The sequence below is a fragment of the Pholcus phalangioides genome, unplaced genomic scaffold (assembly GCF_987345545.1).
Source record: "Pholcus phalangioides strain wild (caught in Gottingen) unplaced genomic scaffold, Ppha-v1.0 ptg000007l_1, whole genome shotgun sequence".
Classification (NCBI taxonomy): Eukaryota; Metazoa; Arthropoda; class Arachnida; order Araneae; family Pholcidae; genus Pholcus; species Pholcus phalangioides.
This window is the reverse complement of record NW_028301600.1, coordinates 64,790,053-64,810,692: the sequence shown is the minus strand read 5'-3', so window position 1 is coordinate 64,810,692 and position 20,640 is coordinate 64,790,053. Positions and strand designations below refer to the sequence as shown.

Genomic DNA, 20,640 nt, shown 5'->3' with positions numbered 1-20,640 from the left:
ACCACTCTTTCATTACAGGAAATCTATTCCTCTTTGAATTTTTCCATGAGATCTGCATTAAATACAAATTATGAATGCCTCGGCAGGTAATTATTAAAATTTAATATCGCTTGGAAAATCGGGGTAAGTGGATGGAATGGATCGTTTCAGCATCACATCTGCTTAGACGATCCTAATGCGATTAGACGCTGAAATTCGTTATCTTTAAATGAGTTAATATTTTCATTAGGAAACAGAAAGTGTAAAAATAGTTCTGTATTTCTGAAACTACACATTCACATTTGTTAGAATATATACTCACTTGCGAATGTGATAATATTCATATCTAATCCGTTAATTCAAGCTTGCGTCTCTAATTGTGTTGTTGTATTTGTTCAATATTTTTCATTAAAATGAGAAAGGCGTGGGGCCCGGAACATCACTTGACCTGGGAACCAACGATACTGAGACGGCCATGCATAAAACCCCCCTCAAAAAGGAAACTCACCGAACTCTAGGCCAGGGTGATGTGTCGGGTGTTTCGATTTATTGTGTAGTTCGTTGAATCGTCCCGTATTTCAAACAGACCTATTCTTGCCATATGATAAGGCACTTGGGAGTGATACCACCCCCTTTCTTCTGAACATGTAACTTGCTCAGGGTTCTAGGGATCGATTATATTAATGAAATTTTTGTTCATTATGAATTTAGTTTTGATTAAATTCAATTCGATAAGTTGAAAGGTTCTTCCTCTTGGATGAGGGGAGGGGGATCTGAATATGTGGAGGCATGGGCCCCCGCATAAGTGGGACTGACAGGGATCTAGCCTGGGGGTCCGAGACGATTATTACCATTTTTTGCTTTTTTCGCCCTATAAATTCACTAAATAGACCCATGAAATGTCTGGTCTGGGGCTCCATTAAAGATCCTAGCCCGTATCGGCACGCGCCCAAGTGGCGTGGTGATAAGATGCTCGTCTACCACCGTGAAGGTTGTAGTCACGGTACCGGGTTCAAACCAGGGGAGGAATATAGATATCTTCCTTAACAAGATTGAGGCGACCACCAGATGGCGCATTCATTTCCAACCCAGCTCATCAACGGCAGTAAATTTATCGCAATATGGCCGGAGTAGGTGTTTGGTGAAGTAGACCCCCAGAGGTGCTGCTGAACTATATGGGGCCATGGAGATAGAGGGGAGCCACGAAAAGAAAACGTGGTTCAAAGGGGGGCCATGGGCTGAAAAAGGTTGAGAAACACTGGTCTAGCACACGATTCTTTGAAAAATTCAACACAAAACCATTTCTTTAATGGGATATCAAAAGTGATAAAAAAAAACATATGCATATTGATGTATGGTCATTTGATCTGACAGATTGCAAAAAACAAAGCGTGGACCGATTTCGAAATAATACTTTGATGCATAGCCTACCACTGTTGGCGAAACTGATATTCATAAACTCTTAATCAACATCAAACTCAAAATTAGAGAAACTTGAAGTTTGGTATCGGTTCAAATGATATCCTGTTGTGTAAATATCTGTCATTGTTTCAGAAATAAGATATACTAACACGTGTTCGGGGTCTAACACCTAACTTATTTTAACCGTCGAGTGAACAGTTGGGTCTGAGAGACCAATGGTTATGTATTTCTCTCATTTACCGACAGGTGGCTGGAAAACTTTTCTTGAGGTTCTCGCTAATTTCCTATTCAAACGCGTTAATCTACAGTGCTAACTTTGGGTGCGGTGGCTATTTTTTTTCCGGAACTGTTGAAAGATTTATCTGTATCTGGGTCTGTAAGACCCAACCGTGCATTTAAGCAACACTTTTTTTTTAACATTAATTGATATGATTGTTTTAGAATGACTGTAAAAATGAGATATGAATGTTTGTATTTTCATATTATAAGGGTTATTTCACATACATTAAAAAAAATAATTTTATTGTTTTTATCATTGAGTTTCTTCTTCATCATGATGTTATGAATACTCTAGAACTGTACTATAAAATAGTATAGCACTGATTAACAACATTCGCTTCATGTTCATATTGTAATTAAAATGAATTGATAATAAATTTATCAAAATAATAAGAAAACAAAATATATAAATATTTTATATAATATAAAGTTCGGTAGGGAGTCTGTGAAACCCAACCCGTGCACTCTAGAGGGTTAAAATGATTCACAACTTATTAGAGCACAGATTTAGCAATCCTGAGTCCCATAAATAGGGTAAAGACTCTTGAATACTATATAGCAGAGTTAATTCATCATCTTTTCCTAACCTAAAGATTCAAATTAGTAGTGGATATTTTGTCACTTTAATGCATTCTATACATTCTGTATAAATTAGAATGAAACTTCGGGAGAAAAAATTGATAAAAGTGCAAGTAACGATGAATCCAAGATTATCGAATATATTAAAGCGTATTTGCGTTCAGAATAATTGTGTGAGACGACTTCAACTCTTCGTTTATACTGTTAGTATGAGCAAACACTTTTCAAGGATTCAAACGAAGTTCTCTAAACGAATAAACAAAAATATTTAATGGGTTTGTATTAGTTTGTATTCATATAAATATCGCTATACGCGCGTCTACTAGACTAGCCATAAATAATCGAAGTAAACTGTAGGTTATGGTCTAATTAGCCCTCGTGTATAGGGCCGTAGTGCGGCAAAAATTATTAAATGGTCAAATAAATAAACGTCGTGAGTGTCAGATTGTGGGGATTATTTATTTTCATAAATGCCTAACTTTCTTTTTATTCAACATCAAAATAGCATACAAATTTCGTTGAGCAATGAGGAGCTACTGGCAGCAGAATGTCAGCTAACATATCTTGAAAAATAATTCGAGTCTCTATTCTTGTTTATACAGGGTGTCCTGTAAGTGCTAATGCTGCCTTTATCTCATCAACCGTTCGTCGTAGAAGTATGGTTTCAATTTAAAAAATCTTAAAAATGCATTCAGAAATCACTCTGTACTAGTTTGACAATGACAACACGTTGCGTCATAAAATAAAAAAATCTAAATTTTTATACGATACCACTGTACTCCAACTTCCAATAGAAAGTTTTTGCCCTGTCTCTCTTTGTGTGTGTGAGAGGCCAAAAAAATAATTTCATCCCTCTAAGCGTAATATTCACTGAGATATTTGAATTCAAAATAAGAAAAGGAGAAAGAACAGCATAATGGTCTTGTGCGTCAGTTCTTTTCTGTTAGTGTGTGTTCAGTTCTTGTCCCCTTTTCCTCTTGTTTTCGAATTCAAATATCTCAGCAAATATTGCGCTTAAAAAAACATTGGTTTTATTTTGTTGAGCTTAGAAGAGCTCTACAAACTTTCTGAAACAAAACTTTCTAATTGGAAGTTAGAGTACAGGGGACCGTATATAAAAATTTTGATTTTTTATTTTGTGATATAATGCATTTTCACTCTCACAACTAGTAGTCCTACGGGTGATTTCTGAACACACTTTGAGAATTTTTTAAATCAAACCCACATACCTCCTCCTCTATGACAAACGGTTGATGAGTTAAAGGCCGAGTTAGGACTTATAGGACACCCTGTATACAGCTAATAGTAATTGCAAAACTCTACTGAAGCTGCTACAAAGCTACCTCAGAACTGCCGTTTGAATGAAAAAAATTTTGTCCTCAAATCGTGTAGTTAATATATGATGTCATGTGAAACATCGAGACGAATATCCGATTATATTGTGCTTTTTTGATAGATGGAATTTTACAAATGCAAAAAAAGATGGCGTTTGAATAAAGATAAAATGATAAACTAGTGTGCTTCATTTTTTGCATACAAAATGAAGCATAACAATTGATCCATGAAACAATTGTTGTTTAAAATTATTAACGTGACGTCACGTCAGTGTGATGTGTTTCGGCTTCTACTCAGGGTCTTTTTGTCTTTTCTTACGTGAGAACTCAGAGTCAATCACGTAGGTATACCAGATATGCCAATGATAATTTATGGTGTACCTTACTTTGCCAGCTTCATCGTGACGTTAATACACTTAAAACTAGGCATGGCGCAATCCACAATGTAATATGATAACTTTGGGTATTTTGTTTAAATATTTAACATTTTGGAATATGAGCAATGCGATCGTAAAAGCTCGTATGCATACCAACAGCTGAAATGGAGTATCTTTGAGAACTTCATCATTATATTAGATGCAAAGCTCAATAGCTATTCCAATATTTAGATAGATTCCTAGAGAGCTTTCAGCACCGATTAATGTAGTGGGTACTGCTATAAATAGGACTTCTCACATCAGCCTCTATAGTTGTGCCAATTGTCTCTGATCTCGTATAGAAGGCTCATTTCTCAAGCGTCTCTGAGTGTTTCGATACGAGATTGTTTGCGCTTCGTATGAAGGCAACTATCACGCGAATTATCTTTTCCACCAAACATAGGTAAACTTGACTGGTCTATCGCTTCTTACGGTTTCGCGTTCTCCGACAAACCATTCATTTTTTCGTAAAACACTTGGCATCACTGTATCATGGCCGTTCTTAAAACTTAAGAAACACATATTGTTCTTGATATGTATAGAAAATCAATTTCACCCTATTTTTTTTTCTATTTGTAATATAGTAAAGTCTCGATAATTCGAGTCTCGAAAGTTCGAGGTTCCGGATAATCCGAAGTACTGGAATTTGTCAAAATTCCTTCTCAGAACCTCTCTCTTTCTGTTTTTTGCTAAGAACGCGCTTTGTTTCATTTTTTCTACGAATGCTATTAATTTTAATTTGAAGAGGACGTGCTAGTGACTAAAATGTACTTTTACCCTAAGCTACGGTCTTCGTTGAACCTCCAGACAAGAATTTTTCACAGACCCCTGTATAGTAAAATTTATTGTGTAAAAAAAACATATTTTCATATCAGGTCCGCAGGGCTGGAGCCCCTGTAAGCTCTAATTACAAAGAGGGCATGGGTCATTGATACTCCTAATTCAGGGAATTAAGCCAGTGAATCAAGAACGAAGAAGGTAAGAGTAAGTACGAATACGAAAACATCCATAGAAAACAAGTTAGAACAGTCTTATCAGATGAAAATAATAACCCCAGCGCGATTGCCCAGAGATGAACTTGGTATTTTCTTAATTTTTACTATACGCTATAAGCGGTATATTTCCCATTAAATGAATATAGGGAGCACCCTCCGAAAGTTGTTTTCTACTGTTTTACGGACGATCCGAGTTTTCAGTAATCCCGTTCACCTTGGATTATCGGGATTACTGAACGATCATTACCGCTAACTGCAATGAGCATTTTGCACTGTTAATTTTGCTTTCTCTATATTTTATTCGAAGGTTCATAGAAAATAAGTATCAATGTCTACAATAATGTAAAATGGTAAGAACGGGATAATCTCTTAGTTTGGTAAATTAAAAAAAACGAACAGTAGTGATTGGTATTTCACGCTGGTGACCAGACTCTACAATGTAGAAAAAAATAACTGCATTTGAATGTAAAAAAAAATTCAACAGCTGAAGCAGTTAACGTGACATGAAGAGAAAATATCTTGGTATGAAAGTGATATATCTTCGCATGACTTTGCTTTTATGAATAGATATGAATAAATTTAAATTAATATGCGTTGACTACGAGACAACGATCCGGAGTTCCCTTCACTAACAGCATGCTTCTATTCCCTTCTTATAATCACAATCAAGGTCGAAATATATATAGTATATATATATTTTGTGATCACTGTGCGAAAATTGTAACATATTTTTGTTAGAACGATACTGGAAACATTATATTCTCTCTCTCTGTTTCTCAGTGCTTTTGATGTTCGAATTTTCTCGACAACTTTAATGTGATCGATGACATCATAAATTTTTGGTGGGCCGAGCAGCTGCAGCTGAGATCTTCAATCGATATTTTTAATCGAAGAGGGAGGAGAAAAGGGATTTATAATAATTTGCATCCTCGTGTTTGCCTAAACTTTATTCAAGTTACGACATCAGAAAAAAAGACGTAAAAACAGACAGCAGCAATTAGCATCCGAAAAAATTAACGAAAATGCTTTCGTGATCACGATCGTAATATTTTGTGAAAAAAAATTTCACCGCTGGAACCATGTATTTTCCCAATATTTCAAATGATAAAATGGTCTAGATGAGAACCAATAGTTTATAGTTGTCATTCAGACTGGAATGCTATTATGCTATCAATCATCTCCGACGAAAAATATATAAAACTGTCAAACTTGGTAAGGAGCATAAAATTATTACGAGAATAAAAAAATAGTTTCTGAAAGAGAGAAGGGAGATAAATTAATTGATTATTGAATCATTCGGCATCAAAATGCTGATTTCACGCAATGTCACGTACCAACTATAGTTTCACACGAATGTAACTGAAATATTTGCTCGATGAACAATTTCGTAAGAGATTTGCAATATTCCAGTTAAAACACTCTTATAATTGGCTCATTGATCATTCTTCTCTCTCTCATTAAATTCGTAGGGTTTTCAGAAAATCGGGTTCATAGTTCTATCACGTTTGTTCGGCATTCAGTAGATTATCTAAAAACGCAAAATTCAACGAAACGTAACTATCCATTCGAGTCACGTTCTACTAAATATCGAGCCACCGCCCTTCTATAACGCCAAAGTATGGACCATTGAATACAAAACACTGCATAAGTCCGATAAAAATAAGTGAATAAATTCTACTAAACCGTTCTGAAATCGATATAAAAAAAGTAACTTGAATCAATATAGAATGATTATATAATTATAAGTCCCGTCTCTAAAATTTCAAACAAGAATTACTGATCAAAATATTGCAAAAATTTATGTGAATAATTGTGAAGCAATGAGACTTCTTTTTGTGAAGGTTGAAAAATTAGCACCTATCAATAAGTGTGTTTATAGTAGAAAGGAATATACAGAGTGAAGTGAAATGCTCTGCCAAACGAATGGGGGGGGGGGGGTTGATAGACGAGCCCAAGTGAAATATAAAACATCCTACCAACCCTGTTCTATTTCAAACCGTTTTCAAGTTATGGTGGATAATCGATTATGATGAAAAAATACGTTAAGTCCGAGAAAACAAAAATTTGTGAAGTTTCTGGAAAACCTACACATAAACTATGCACATATTTGAAAAGAACAAAAAACCTCGTATGAGGTGTGATCAATTTCATGGAAATATTTGAATTTGGTATCGAACTACAAGCGCTGAAAGATTGGCAAAGTTAAAAATCAAAATTTTTCTACGCGAATTACGCAAGCACCCTTCTAATCGGTCAAATTTACCAAAAGCTTTTCCATTGCACCAGCTTTCGAAAGAGTCTACAATAAATCAAATTGGTGTTTCGGTTCAGGAGAAATTTGGTTCGCAATACATTACTGAAATCGTCGTTTGTCAAAATACTGTAGATATTCGACGAAAATTCGGAATTGGCGAATACAGATGTTGGTGATAATTTTATTTTGCTGGAAAAATCCTATAGGGTGACATTACCACTATCTACGGGATATCTGCATTTAATAGCGAGCTTAAAGCGATGAAAGTTTAGTGAATTGAAAAATCAAATTGTCGCTAAAACCTACTAAAATTACTTGGAAGAATGCACACCCTACCCTTTTGATGCATTGAAAATAAAAGACCAGAACACCGATATGGTTTACTGTAGGCTCTTTTGAAAGCTGGTGCAATGGACGGCAAGGCTTTGGTAAATTTAACCGATTGTAGCTATAAGGGTGTTTGCGTAATTGGCGATCGAAAATTTTGGTGACAATTCGATTTTGAACTTCGCCAATATTTCAGTCCTTGTAGTTCGCTAATAAATTCAGATATTTCGATGAATTTGATGTCACTTTGGATGGATTTTTCTGTTCTTTACAAATATGTGCTTAGTTTGCGTGTAAGTGTTTTATAAACTTTAAAAAATAGGCTTGTTTTTTTTTTTTCAAACTTGACGCATTTTTTCCCATAAGCGATTATCCACCATATCTCGCAAACGGTTCGAGATAGGGTTGGTAGAGTCTTTTCATGTTTCACTTATAGGCTCGTCTATCATTCCCTTTTGTTTAGCAGAATATGTCACGATCAACCTGTAGAAGTAATAAAAATTCAGAGTGATACAATAAATGCTCTGTGAGCAATCCTTCATATTCTAATACGAGCTGAAATAATAACAATATAGTATGTTTAACAATAAATCTGAGTGGTTTTAGAGATAATTTTGATGTGATGCTGGCTTTCAATTCTGCTAAATGTGTAACATATTCATTAAATAAAACATTCTTTAGGTATTTAAAGCCTGAAAATCACATGGGTACTAGACCGGTGAAACTGCTAGCTTTGTTGAAAGAAAATTTCGGATGGTTATTCCATCATATAAAAATGACTGTCAAATAGCCAGTCAACTAATGTTTTTATAAAGAATTTATAGTCGCAATACACAGATAATTGAGGCGAAAAAGAGTTAATTACGTAGTGCATATGGAATTTGAATTCCAACATTTCGAGATTTTGCTTATTATCAGAAAAAAAAAACATCCACCGAGAACTGTTGTTGAACATGCTATTTTCAGATTTCAGCTAGAATGAGAAAGATATGTATTGAAGACTTTTTATGTTACACTTAAATCTTCATTACTTTTTTATTCGTAACATCTGTACTACGGCACCAATATTTTCCCTTCTAGCAATTTTTTTTTTAATGTAGTTTATATTTTTATATTATTATTTAATACACAAACTTCTATTGCTTCACAGTACTCCCTCAAAATTTCAAAACATTATGTCCAGTGGTTCAAATGGTCCAGACCATTTTGAAATCGGAACTTCAATTTTATGAAGCCTGCACATAAAAAAAGTATCAAGAAGCCTTCTTACCAGTTTTTCATTTTCGTCTTCCATTTCAAGTCGAGCATTAATACAATTGCGGGTGTCCAAGAAAGCTTTTCTTTGTGCACGCTCCATTTGATGATGTACGAAAATGCCGACCATATTGATGCACACGAATGAAAGAACGTTGGCTACAAGCTGTAGAAGAGAAAATGAAATATTTAGCAAATCATAACGTTATGAACGTTTTCGATAAAATATTTTCATCTAATATGATTTATTGAAAATATGAAGCACAATCACATATACAGAGTTAAGGGACAAACATATTTGCTTCCAGGAATATAGCATTATACCTAGAGTCATGTTTATGAATATTATACGTATTTATCAAACAAAACCTGAGTCATCTCGAAAAAATCTAAAAACAGATTTTCATGATATTTTAACGAAGCAAATATTGAATTACTTTCATAATTTGTGCGGATACCTAAATGGTAATAAACAGCACTTTTCCCCTTATATATTGAATGATTTTTTAGTCACTTGTTATGAACTGAAAAAAATATGAGCTCTTTTTATACGGATGTATTTTCTTAGAAAAATATAGCATAGAACAAATCCCTTAACATAATTTGAAATTCAATTTAAAAATCAAGATTATTGGTATACTAATTTTTCTATACCTATACTCTCAATAGTCCGTTAAGGGCAGCTATCTCAGTGTTTTCTAAAGGAAAGTCAAAGCATCACGTTAAATAAATAATCATCTCTGTGTATTTTTAGATTCTCTTTGAAAGAAAGGCTTTCCTTTAATATAATATAGTATCAAAAATATGTTGAGGTTAATATTCCAATATTATTGACTGCAGGATTGTAGTTAAGGGTAAAAACTGTTTCGAATTATGAAATCATGAGTACAAAAAGATGAGAGGGATGATAATGTACCAGTAGTTTGGATAGCAATTATTGAACCGGGAGTGAATTTCAAATAGCAAAGCTTCCACTTTCGTATCGATTTCCTATTTCCGACTCTAGAAGTGGAGAATACAGATTGAGAGAGAGAAGCATCAAAAAAGATGAGTGCGCGTAAGTCACGTATTATTTTTAATTCTAAAGATTATTGGTAATACCACATCATCTTGCATATATACAATCATGGGCGGAGACACGGGAGGCGTGGGGGGTATCCCCCCCCCCCAGCGTCAAAGGTGGAGTAGACTGATCTAATGTATATATGAATTGACATTATCATCATCGTGGCCCCCTCAGCAATAATCACCGTGCCCCCCAGACTTTCAAGTCTATCTCCGCCTATGTCTACGAACTACCAACATTTGTAATATATTATACGTAGGAGAGTCATTAAGTAAGTTACAAAAGATAATTAAAAAATAAGTTACAGTGATAATCACTTATACAAATACAAAGACCACAACAGACAAAATGCATGCCCAACGACGTGCCTGAAAAAAGATGCCCATAGAAATTATTGATGTCGAATATTGAAACTATCCGAAGATGATGATGAACTCTCCGCTATCCATAGGAAGGTTTATAACAGCTGGCTGATGCGAAGATATATTTAGGAAAGAGAGAAAATTCAACTGCCCTTGTGGGGAATCGAACCCACGCCCTAGACCACTAGACTACAAAGGCAACGAATATCTCAATCTTTCCTTGGAGCTCGTGAGCACTACCTTCTGTAAGTATGGTCTCCAAAACCTGACGGCATACTCCGATTCAGGACGAACTAAGGTCCGGAAAAGTAGAAAGATCACTTTAGGAGAACGCGAAGAGACCTTTTTGAGAATGAAACCGAGCATTCTATTCGATTTTTTGACCACCGCTGAATAATGTTCAGAAAACCTAAGCCGCTCACCAATAATAACCAGATCGGTGATCATGATCCTAGTTGCATCCGGAATAATACCATTCAGCTCGTAAGTGAAACGTGGGTTGTTAGAACTAAAATGAGCGAGCATGCGCGCGTTAACACTAAAAGACATGCTTCATTCACTTGGCCAAGCTGCAATCTCGTTTAGGTTGGTCTAGACCTAGAGAAACTCCCTATCGCTGTGCTCAGGATCGTCCCAAGGGATTGGAAGCTTGCTAATGCGGTTCCGATATTTAAAAAGGGTTAGTAGAGAAGCCGTGTATAATTATAATCCAGTGAGTTTGACGAGTACCCTCCAAAAGTTTTGAAATTATTATCAAAAGGCAATTGGTAAAGCGGATAGACGACAATAATGTATTGTCGGATAATCAGCATAGGTTCAAAAAGGAGATGCCATGTGTAACCAACCTCTTTTGCTTCTATGATCACGTTATTAAGGCTAAAGGTAAGGACAAAATTTCGATGTTGTTTATCTTTATTTCCAGAAGGCATTCGATCGAGTCCAACATGGTGAACTTTTGAAGCGTTTACTCGAGATTAGGATTGGGGGCAATTTGCTGAATTGGATAGAATCGCGGTTAAGAGATACATCACAACGGGTTATGACGAACGGGGAAATTCTCTGATTGGACAGTTGTCACAAGGAGTACGTCAAGGAAGTGTCCTTGGTCCCACACTTTTTCACTTTTATGGATAAACTCGATCAGGATATCGATAGGATTGTTAGCAAATTTTCAGATGACACGAAACTAATGGGGTAGTCAATAATCAAAGTGATAGGGAATCGCTCCAGACCAACCTAAACCGAATTGCAACGTGGGCAAATGAATGGAGCATGTCTTTTAGCGTTGACAATTGCATGATCACTCATTTTGTTTCGAACAACCCACGTTTCACTTACGAGTTGAATGGTGTTATTAACGGATGAAACTAGGATCACCGATCTGGGTATTCTTATTGACCGGCGTACGCTTTCTGATCATTGTTCATTGTTCAGCGGTGGTCAAAAAAGCGAATAGAATCCTCGATTTCATCCTCAAAAAGGTTTTTCGCGTTTTCCTAAAGTGATTATTCCACTTTTCCGGACCTTAGTTCGTCCTGGAATGGAGTATGCTGTCAGGTTTTGGAGACCATACTTACAGAAGGATATTGACTTGGTCGAGGAGGTGCAGATAAGAGCGACGCGTGCTCTTGATCGGACACTGGAGCCAAGCTATGAATATAGACTTCATTTTTTTAAAATGCTAACATTTTAAGAGCGCAGATGTTTTGAGATATGATTTAAGTGTTTAAAATATTCAACGGGATGGATTTAATGGACCATGAGTTATTAATACATCATCAATCATCTGCTTCGACAAGGGGACACCAGTATCGATTGGTAAGAGACGATTCCAGGTTGTGGTGTCGCAGGGAGTTTTTCTCTAATAAGGTTGTGAATAAGTGCAATAGCTTACCTCCGAAGGTCATGAACACGATTGAGCATTTACTTACTGCTCCAAATTAAAATATCGTTAACCTAAAATAAAATGAAGACACTGTATTTGCGCATTTTTTTTTTTTTTTTTTTTGCATGTTCAGAGATCGATGCTCGCATTGCTGCTACTTATGTCTCCATTTAAGTCATCAAATCTATGCGAATGTGAATATACTTGATGCATCCAACATTCTTTATAAATCAAAATTTGTGGTAGTAAAAGCAAACATAAAATTCGAACTATCTGAACGTTGATTGGTAAAACAGAAAGAATCCTAAAATGCAGAGAACAGGCCTAAACCTAATCAGCCAATCCAATCGATTCTTAGGGTTCAGATATTCAAGAACTATCCGAAATCTCGAGTTTCCCGGCATGCCGAGTAATGCGGAGGAACACGGTATATTGAAATATTATAAAATTTTATAATATTTCATATATACAATTTTCACCGTCGGCTATTCAATAATTTTCTATAAAAAATTACAGAATCTTATAAACAACGGATCTGTGCAGAAAGGTATCCACTGAATCTGAATCTTGTATGTATTGTTTGCTGACAGAGAAAAAGTAATTTATATATTCTGCTTGAATTCATTTGTTTTTCAAATATGTGGAAGGTTTTTCAGGAACTGTTTCTAACTTCTTTTTTTTACCAGACTCCCAAATAACACGTTTTCCCACATCTACGTTCCAAATCCAGTTCAGCTTCCTGTGAGCGTGATCTCGAAAATGGATGAAACACACACACAACACGCGGAATCTTGGGAGAGAGCCAAATTTCTCCCTGCAAAAAAAGAAAATTGATAGATGGAAAGTAAAGGAAAATAAGCAGAAACTAGCCAGCTGAAAAAAAAATGCGTTATCAAACAGGTCCCATTAACAGCAGATTCTTCTGGCACCATTAGTTCAGTCGTTTTGTGGTAGCGTGCAATTCTTGAAACATAAAATTGCCCTCCATCAGTTTGACTGAGTCTTCTGCAGATTCATTCTTTTCCGAAATATTTTTTGCGATTTAGATGTTCTAGCTGTTGACATCATGCTGGTGAATTTATTTTAGGTCACCTCCTTATCATAGCAGCTCCTACTGTTATGCACTCCTCCTTTATAATCTTTGTGCCTATTCTTAGACTGACGCCTGAAGACAACGGGAGTGTTTAAGACTCCGCTTGTTAAATAGCTTGAAAAAACACGTTTTCCTCGTGGTGAGAAAAATTTAAAAATAAAGAATTCCGGGTAAGCAAAGAGGTGAGTACTACACTATCGTTCCCGTGACAGGACATGGAACATAAATATTATTTTACGCAATATTAGGCTTAGGAAGTGTCTCATGAAGTGTCCGAATGAATAATAAAATAAATATCCGAAAAATATAAAGTCTGAATGTAGATAATTTCTATGACTGATTCTAAAATAAAAAAAATCCCGAAAAGTAATACATGAGGAAAATATCGAAATTAGAATTTCTATTCAGTTCCTAATCGAAACTATGTCAGTCTGCAAAAATTTCTGCACCTAACTATTTTATCCCACCATATTTGCATAATACCATACTAAGATTGGAAATCTTGTTCTTTTACATTTTCTTCGAAGTACAGAATTTTTCAAAACCTATCCGTTTCATCACATAAAAAGCGACAAAATTAAAGAATTTCAATCACAATATATCGGTAAATATTTACCGAAATAGCTCGGGGTGAATCTCAGTAATTTACATGGTTTTGATTTGAAGCTATATAAAAATCTAAATTTTTCTGTTCTTCCAATTATTTTTTTTCGGATATGCTTCCATTACAGTTTAATTTCTCTATATTTGATTATTATTTTTCATTTTATTTTAACACGCACACACACCTTTATATACACTATTAAGGGCAAGTAAATGTATATTTTTTTACTTCAATTTAGTTTATATATATATATTTTTTAAATTACCCGAATTTCAATAATTTTTTTCTTCAAATTTTCAATGACATTTACAGAGAGACATTAAATTCGGATGAACTCATTACTGATGTCCAATGAGTGGATCGAAATCCATAGCATTTAATTCAGTTCTTATTTAATATGTATTAAGTGACTAATGTATATGATAGAATTCTTTTTATCATACCCTCATCTTGAAAATAAGAAAAGTGTCATGTCAAAAATCATCCACAGACAAAAAAATATTTAAGTTGTTTTTTTACATACTTCAAAATTATTTCGTAATAAATGACATGGAATAGAAAAATGATTTTCCAGAAAGTTAATAGGAATTCAGAAAAGAAACTGATATTCGATTATATTAGATATAGGAATGAAGCAATCTTACATATAGATACAAATATAAAGGCCACAACAGCACAATTTCCCAACGATGTGGCTGAAAAAAAGATACCCATAAAAAATTCACTACTTCTATACAATTTTCATCGATTACAGATATATGCTTTTTTTTTTTTTTTGCATTTCTTCATGAAAAGAAAATCCAAAGAATGTAAACATGAAGTGTGTTTGCCTTGATGCATTCAGATGACTTGCACTTCAAGGAAATATGTATCATGAAAAATCTTCAAGAAGAAGCGGGATAATTTGCAATTACAATGAAGCCATTCTTAAAAGATGAGGGTAAAGCAAACACACGGCGTCAACGTATTTAAATTAGTTTAATTTGCATTCAAGTAAGAATTTCTTTTTATTAAAGCTCTCTTCTCAGTTCAGAAACCGGATAGATACTAAGGGAAAGCGACTTAATCGTATCAGATAAAGGAGACGACAGATAAATCTTAAAAAAGATTAAACTATCACATCAACTTGTTTCTAGACTGCGGACAAACCAATGTCGGAAAAATGTAACAGTAATACGTATAGAAGTGAAACCACGTAAATGAGCTTTACTGATATTCAAAATGTTGTTTTCGGTCACTCAATGCAAATTTAATCAGTTTTGAGTAAATGAAGTATCGTAAAGAAGTAGGCGACATTCTTTTTGTTCGTATGCATATGATTATTCACAAAAATTACTATTCGGTTTCTCGCGTACGACTTTTGATAACATCACGGAGTTCAACAAATTTTGAAGAGTATCCATTATACTTTAATGTATGGGCATTTGTTTTCACATGCATTTGCATGTCATCTTAAAGTTTTAAATCTTCACGTAGAACATTATACCCGATAATTAAACCCATCATTAAAATCCAACGATCGCAATGGATGATAAGACAGTCAATACAGATAGAACGCATGTGAGTGAAAAATGAGCAACCTACACTTGAAAAGTTCAATACAACATTAAAGTTTAAATGAATATATGAAATACAGGGTATCTCCTGTAAGTGCTAGCACGCGTGACCTTTATCTCATCAATCGTCCGTCGAAGAGCTATGATTGAGGTTTAAAAAATATTCGACAGTTGTTCAAAAATTACCCTGTACCAGTGTGTAACAAAATAAACAATCTAATTTTTTATACGGTCCCCCTGTGCTCTAACTTCCGATTAGAAAGTTGCCTTTTCTCTGCTGATGCCAACAAAAAAAAATTCCATGTTTCTAAGTGCAATATCCACAGAAATATTCGAATTCGCATTTAACGCTGTTCTTTCCCAAATTTCCTCCGTTTTTCGAATTCGAATATCTCCGTGAATATTGCACTTAGAAACATGGAATTTTTTTGTTTGCATAGGAAGAGACAAGGCAACAACTTTGTAATCGGACGTTAGAGCACAGGAGACCGTATAAACAAATGTTGTTTGTTTATTTTGTTACATACTGTGTTTTCACTCTCAAAACTGGTACAGGGTGATTTTTGAACACCTGTTGAACATTTTTTAAATTTAAATCATACATCTACGACGGACGGTTGATCAGAGGCCGTGCTAGTACTTACAGGACACTTCGTACAATGTTGTTATGAACATAACATTTAAATTTTAAATGAATAAAATTTGGTTTACCAAACTCACGCGTTAGTTACTACGGAATGCTTATAAAACCTAATTATTTTTAGAAATGTAGTTTGATATTTCATTCTCTTTTAAATTCAATATGATGAGTAAACATAAAAATCACAACATCATCAAGGAATGAAAAGCACAAGTTTTCATGTTTAAGTACAAGACACAGGGGGGAAATAACTTTCAGGGAAAACTTTATGAAACTTTATCTCATTCTTCCGCAACTATAATGAGGTCAAATGTCAAAAGGAAAGTATTGAGTTCGATTCAATGAACGAGTCATTTGGATACCTGATACAATGTGACTGTAAACTCTAATTATACCAAATTAACAATTTTCGTATTAATTTTTCAGTAAAACTGAGCTTTTGCGTATACAAGATGAAAGATGACACACGTTTGTGTCGCTGAATGAAGAAAAAGAGATTCATCTTCCAAATTTCATATATGTGAAGTCGTCTACCACACATCATCTGATTTCAATTAACGAAGTATTTTAATTGGATGAAGAACCCGAACATAACTTTGGTGAAGCTAGACCTTATAGAAGACCGATGTTCAGTCGAATATTAACATACGTAATGAGTGAGATAATTATCATGTGTGGAAAGAATTAGAACTAACACATAAGAATTGCTGTTTTTGATAAAAAAATGTATTTCAGTTTTTTCCCTTTTTATTTAAGAATTCATCTTCGGCAATATTTCGGAGAATTTAAAACGGCTAAGAACCACTTAAGAATTCATCAAAATTTCTTAAGAGTAAGTACAACTTGGTGTGTGTGCGTGTTTACAATTTTCTGGAATGTTTGTGACGTCAAAATTATTCTCAGTTCTGATTGTATTAAAATAGCTCTGCTAAATTAAATGTTCTTGCTGCTACCAAATTTTTTTTAATAATTTCTTTTGTAAAAAAATATATCTTCAGAGAAATTTTGATCTTTACAGCTTCGTAATTACAACTTGAAAAAAAATGCATTTGTAAAGTAATGAAATATTACAGTTTGATTGAATGATTAGTGAAATTAATCCAATCTAACTTTCTGACATTTTTACACCTTTGTGAAGGACTTTTGCCTCATTTTCAAACACATATTTTTGTATCGACGTTTAAAACTCATTTCGTTATAGAGATTTCAATAACTCTATCTATAATTTTCTGAATAATTCATTATAGATGGAGTTATGATTGAGAAAATACGAAAAAAAATTGTTTCTTTTTATTTTTCAATCAACTAAGTCCTTGGAGTTGTACCATTTCAAGTACTTAAATTAATCCCATACAGTATATATATCTTTTATTGAAAGTCTTTTAATATTGAAATATTTACAATACATATGGAAAACTGGCGGTATTAAGATACATTAATATTTTAATGTCGAAGAAAGGAAAATTTAGGGAATGCTATATATTATTATATATGTTTAGGAAAGGAAATCTGCCCACACGGGGACTCGAACCCCGGACGACTGTTCTACCACTAAGCTATGAAAGCAAATAGAACGCTCAACCACATATATCGTATTGACAATTTGGGAGGACGTCTTTCTCTACACATATGTCGGCATCTGGTGGCCTTGATGTTATTTGCGAGCTATTGGCAGAATGTTGTCATCATCCTTAAGGAAGCTAACACGTAAGCTATACGTAATAACAAGGTTATAATATCACACTACATGGAGAGAAAAAGCGCCAACCGTGAAAGAAGAAGGCCGAACTTGGCTTCTAATAGGATTGAATATTTCAGTTCATTTTCAAAAAGTGACAACTCGCTGCTGGCGGAGAAATGTACTTTCGTTAGAAGTTTGGCACGTAACTGACCATTAGAAAAATGTCACAAAATTTCAAAACGTTATAACTCACTTAATATTCGTTCGATCCGAAAACAGAAAACACTTTTCTGTATTAGTTTTTCACAAGGAATCACGTGTGTAATTATTGGGTGGTTGATAGACACCCTGTATATACTCTCCAGAGGAAGTCTACAAGGCTATAAGATGTATGAAAAAAGACAAATGCCCAGGTGAAGATGGGATTTCAATAGACATTATTAAAGAAGCAGGAGAGGAATTTGCCAGTATGCTAGCTGCCTTGTTCACAAATTGCCTCACAAAATCGGATGTGCCTGAAGACTGGAATAACGCAATGATGGTTCTTCTTTACAAAAAGGGTGAAAAAGAGGATATCAAGAACTATCGACCAATCAGTCTCCTATCAGTAATTTATAAAATCTTCACCAAAGTGCTGACATATAGGCTTGAATCCAAATTGGACGAAGCTCAACCAAAAGAACAGGCAGGATTTCGAAGTGGATTTAGTACAATGGATCACATCCAAACAATCAGGGAACTTATAGAGACATAAGGAATACGAATTACCATTGTGTATGGCCTTCATTGATTTTGAGAAAGTGTTTGACTCTGTCTTCACATCTGCTGTTGTTAAAGCTCTAGATGTAGTTGGGGTAGAGAAGACTTACATCAATATCATCAAGAAAATATATGACAAAGCAACTGCAACGATTCATTTGGATAAAGAAAAAGCAAAAATTAAACTTAGAAAAGGAGTCAGACAGTGTGATACTATCTCACCAAAACTCTTTACCGCTGTTTTAGAAGAAGTTTTCAGAAAACTGGATTAGGATAAAAAAGGAATCAAAATAAATGGAGAGTTTCTCAACCATTCGCGTTTTGCAGACGACATTGTTGTTATCAGCAGTACTCCAGACGAACTAGAAGAAATGATACAAGAATTGGCGAAGGCAAGTATTCAGGTGGGCTTGAAAATGAATCTGCAAAAGACTAAAGTTATGTTTAACCCGTTTGCGTTGAAGAGGACAATCCTGCTCAACAACACAGAGATAGAAGAAGTAGAAAGCTATGTATACCTGGCACAAGAAAGCACCACGGACAACGGAATCATTAATGAAATAAACAGAAGGATCAGGATTGGATGGAGCACTTTTGGCAAAAACTGCGTAATTCTGAAGAGTCACATGCCATTATGTCGGAAAAGAAACGTTTTTAACCAGTGTGTGCTGCCAGCACTGACTTATGGAGCTGAATGAATGAACGCCAGGGTCTCTGCCACCGGACTTATCCCGTTGCCAAGATCTCTTCCAGCCCAGCTTTGTGGCAGAGTCTGGAACAAAGTGAGTGCACCTAACAGTCTGAGTGTGTAGCTAGTGTTGTGTATGATATTTCAGTGCTGCCATCTATACTTCAAATTGTGAGTGAAGTGTAATGATTGAATATTTATAACGTTGTAGGCCTGTTGCTCTCTGTGGCGAGACTTTTTAACGGGGAGATCGGCTCGCATTTGCGCCTTGAAGTTGGGAACCACAGAAAACCAACTTCAGCTGACCACCACTGTGGGGTTCGAACCCGGATCCTCGCATCGCGAGTCCGTCACTATAACCACTCGACCACCACAGCGGCTGACTTATGGAGCTGAAACATGGACACTCACAAGCAAGACGATATAAAGGCTACAGACAACGCAAAGGAGCATGGAAAGATGTATGTTAGACATCACAACAAGAGACAGAAAACGAATCACTTGGATAAGGAACCACACAAAGGTATATGATATCATGGAAAGAATCGTTTGAAATGGAAATGGGCTGGACATATTGCAAGAAGACAGGACAATAGATGGAACACAACTATTCTAGAGTGGTACCCCCGTGGTGTTAAACGTCCAGGAAGGCGTCCCCACGCAAGATGGATTGACGAGATCAGGAAAGTGATAGGAGTCAACTGGATGGCTAAAGCATCAGACAGAGCAGAATGGAAAAATTTAGAGGATACCTTCATCCCACACTGGATTGAAAATGGTTGTTGATGATGATGATGGGATGATGGTATACTCTCCAAAGAGGGGATATTCTAACTGCTTTCATAACTTAGTGGTAGAGCACTCGTCCGACATACGAGAGACCAGGATTCGAGTCCCCGTTAAGGCAGCGATGAATTTTCCTTTCCTAAACATCAATATTTCTTCATACAACCAGTTTTTCGTATGTATTGCATTAACAAGTGGAAAGGACGGCTTTATTTACATACTGAAATATAAATTTGATCTCTCTCTTGATTGATTGGTCTGCAGTTCTTTAAATGTAAAGGTATCAATAAAGTAAAATGCAAACTCTAGGAAAATATTTTCCAGAAGGGTACGTCTCTGTCACAAGCTGAAACGTATATTAACGTATTATAATATATATTATTATATTATTAACTTTGTATAATATTATTTTTATTAACTTTGAACAAGCACCTAAACAGCCATGTTATTTTCATATCAAAATACTTTTAAAAATGTAATCTTTTTTCTCAAACGTTTTGAAAATGTAGTTTTTTTTTGTCTATATGTCTAATTATAAACTTCGGGCTTTGTACTACCCACTGTGTATGTGTGTGTGATGATTGTTTCCACTGTTGCATACGAAACATAAAAACTACTCGATGTTATGTTTTTTATGAGATTATAACTAAACTTGTAAATGAAACTGCAAAATTTGCACTT

The 20,640-nt window shown here is 35.0% G+C and overlaps 1 protein-coding gene across 1 annotated transcript in view; it reads right to left on the bottom strand.

The window, feature by feature from the left end:
• The window catches only part of LOC149085630 (adenylate cyclase type 1-like), a 314,970-nt gene that overhangs the window by 148,589 nt on the left and 145,741 nt on the right, over positions 1 to 20,640 (bottom strand). The window contains exon 2 of the mRNA XM_089233786.1: positions 8,856 to 9,005. Coding sequence (XP_089089912.1) covers positions 8,856 to 9,005 — 150 coding nt within the window. The remainder of the gene's footprint in view (positions 1 to 8,855; positions 9,006 to 20,640) is intronic.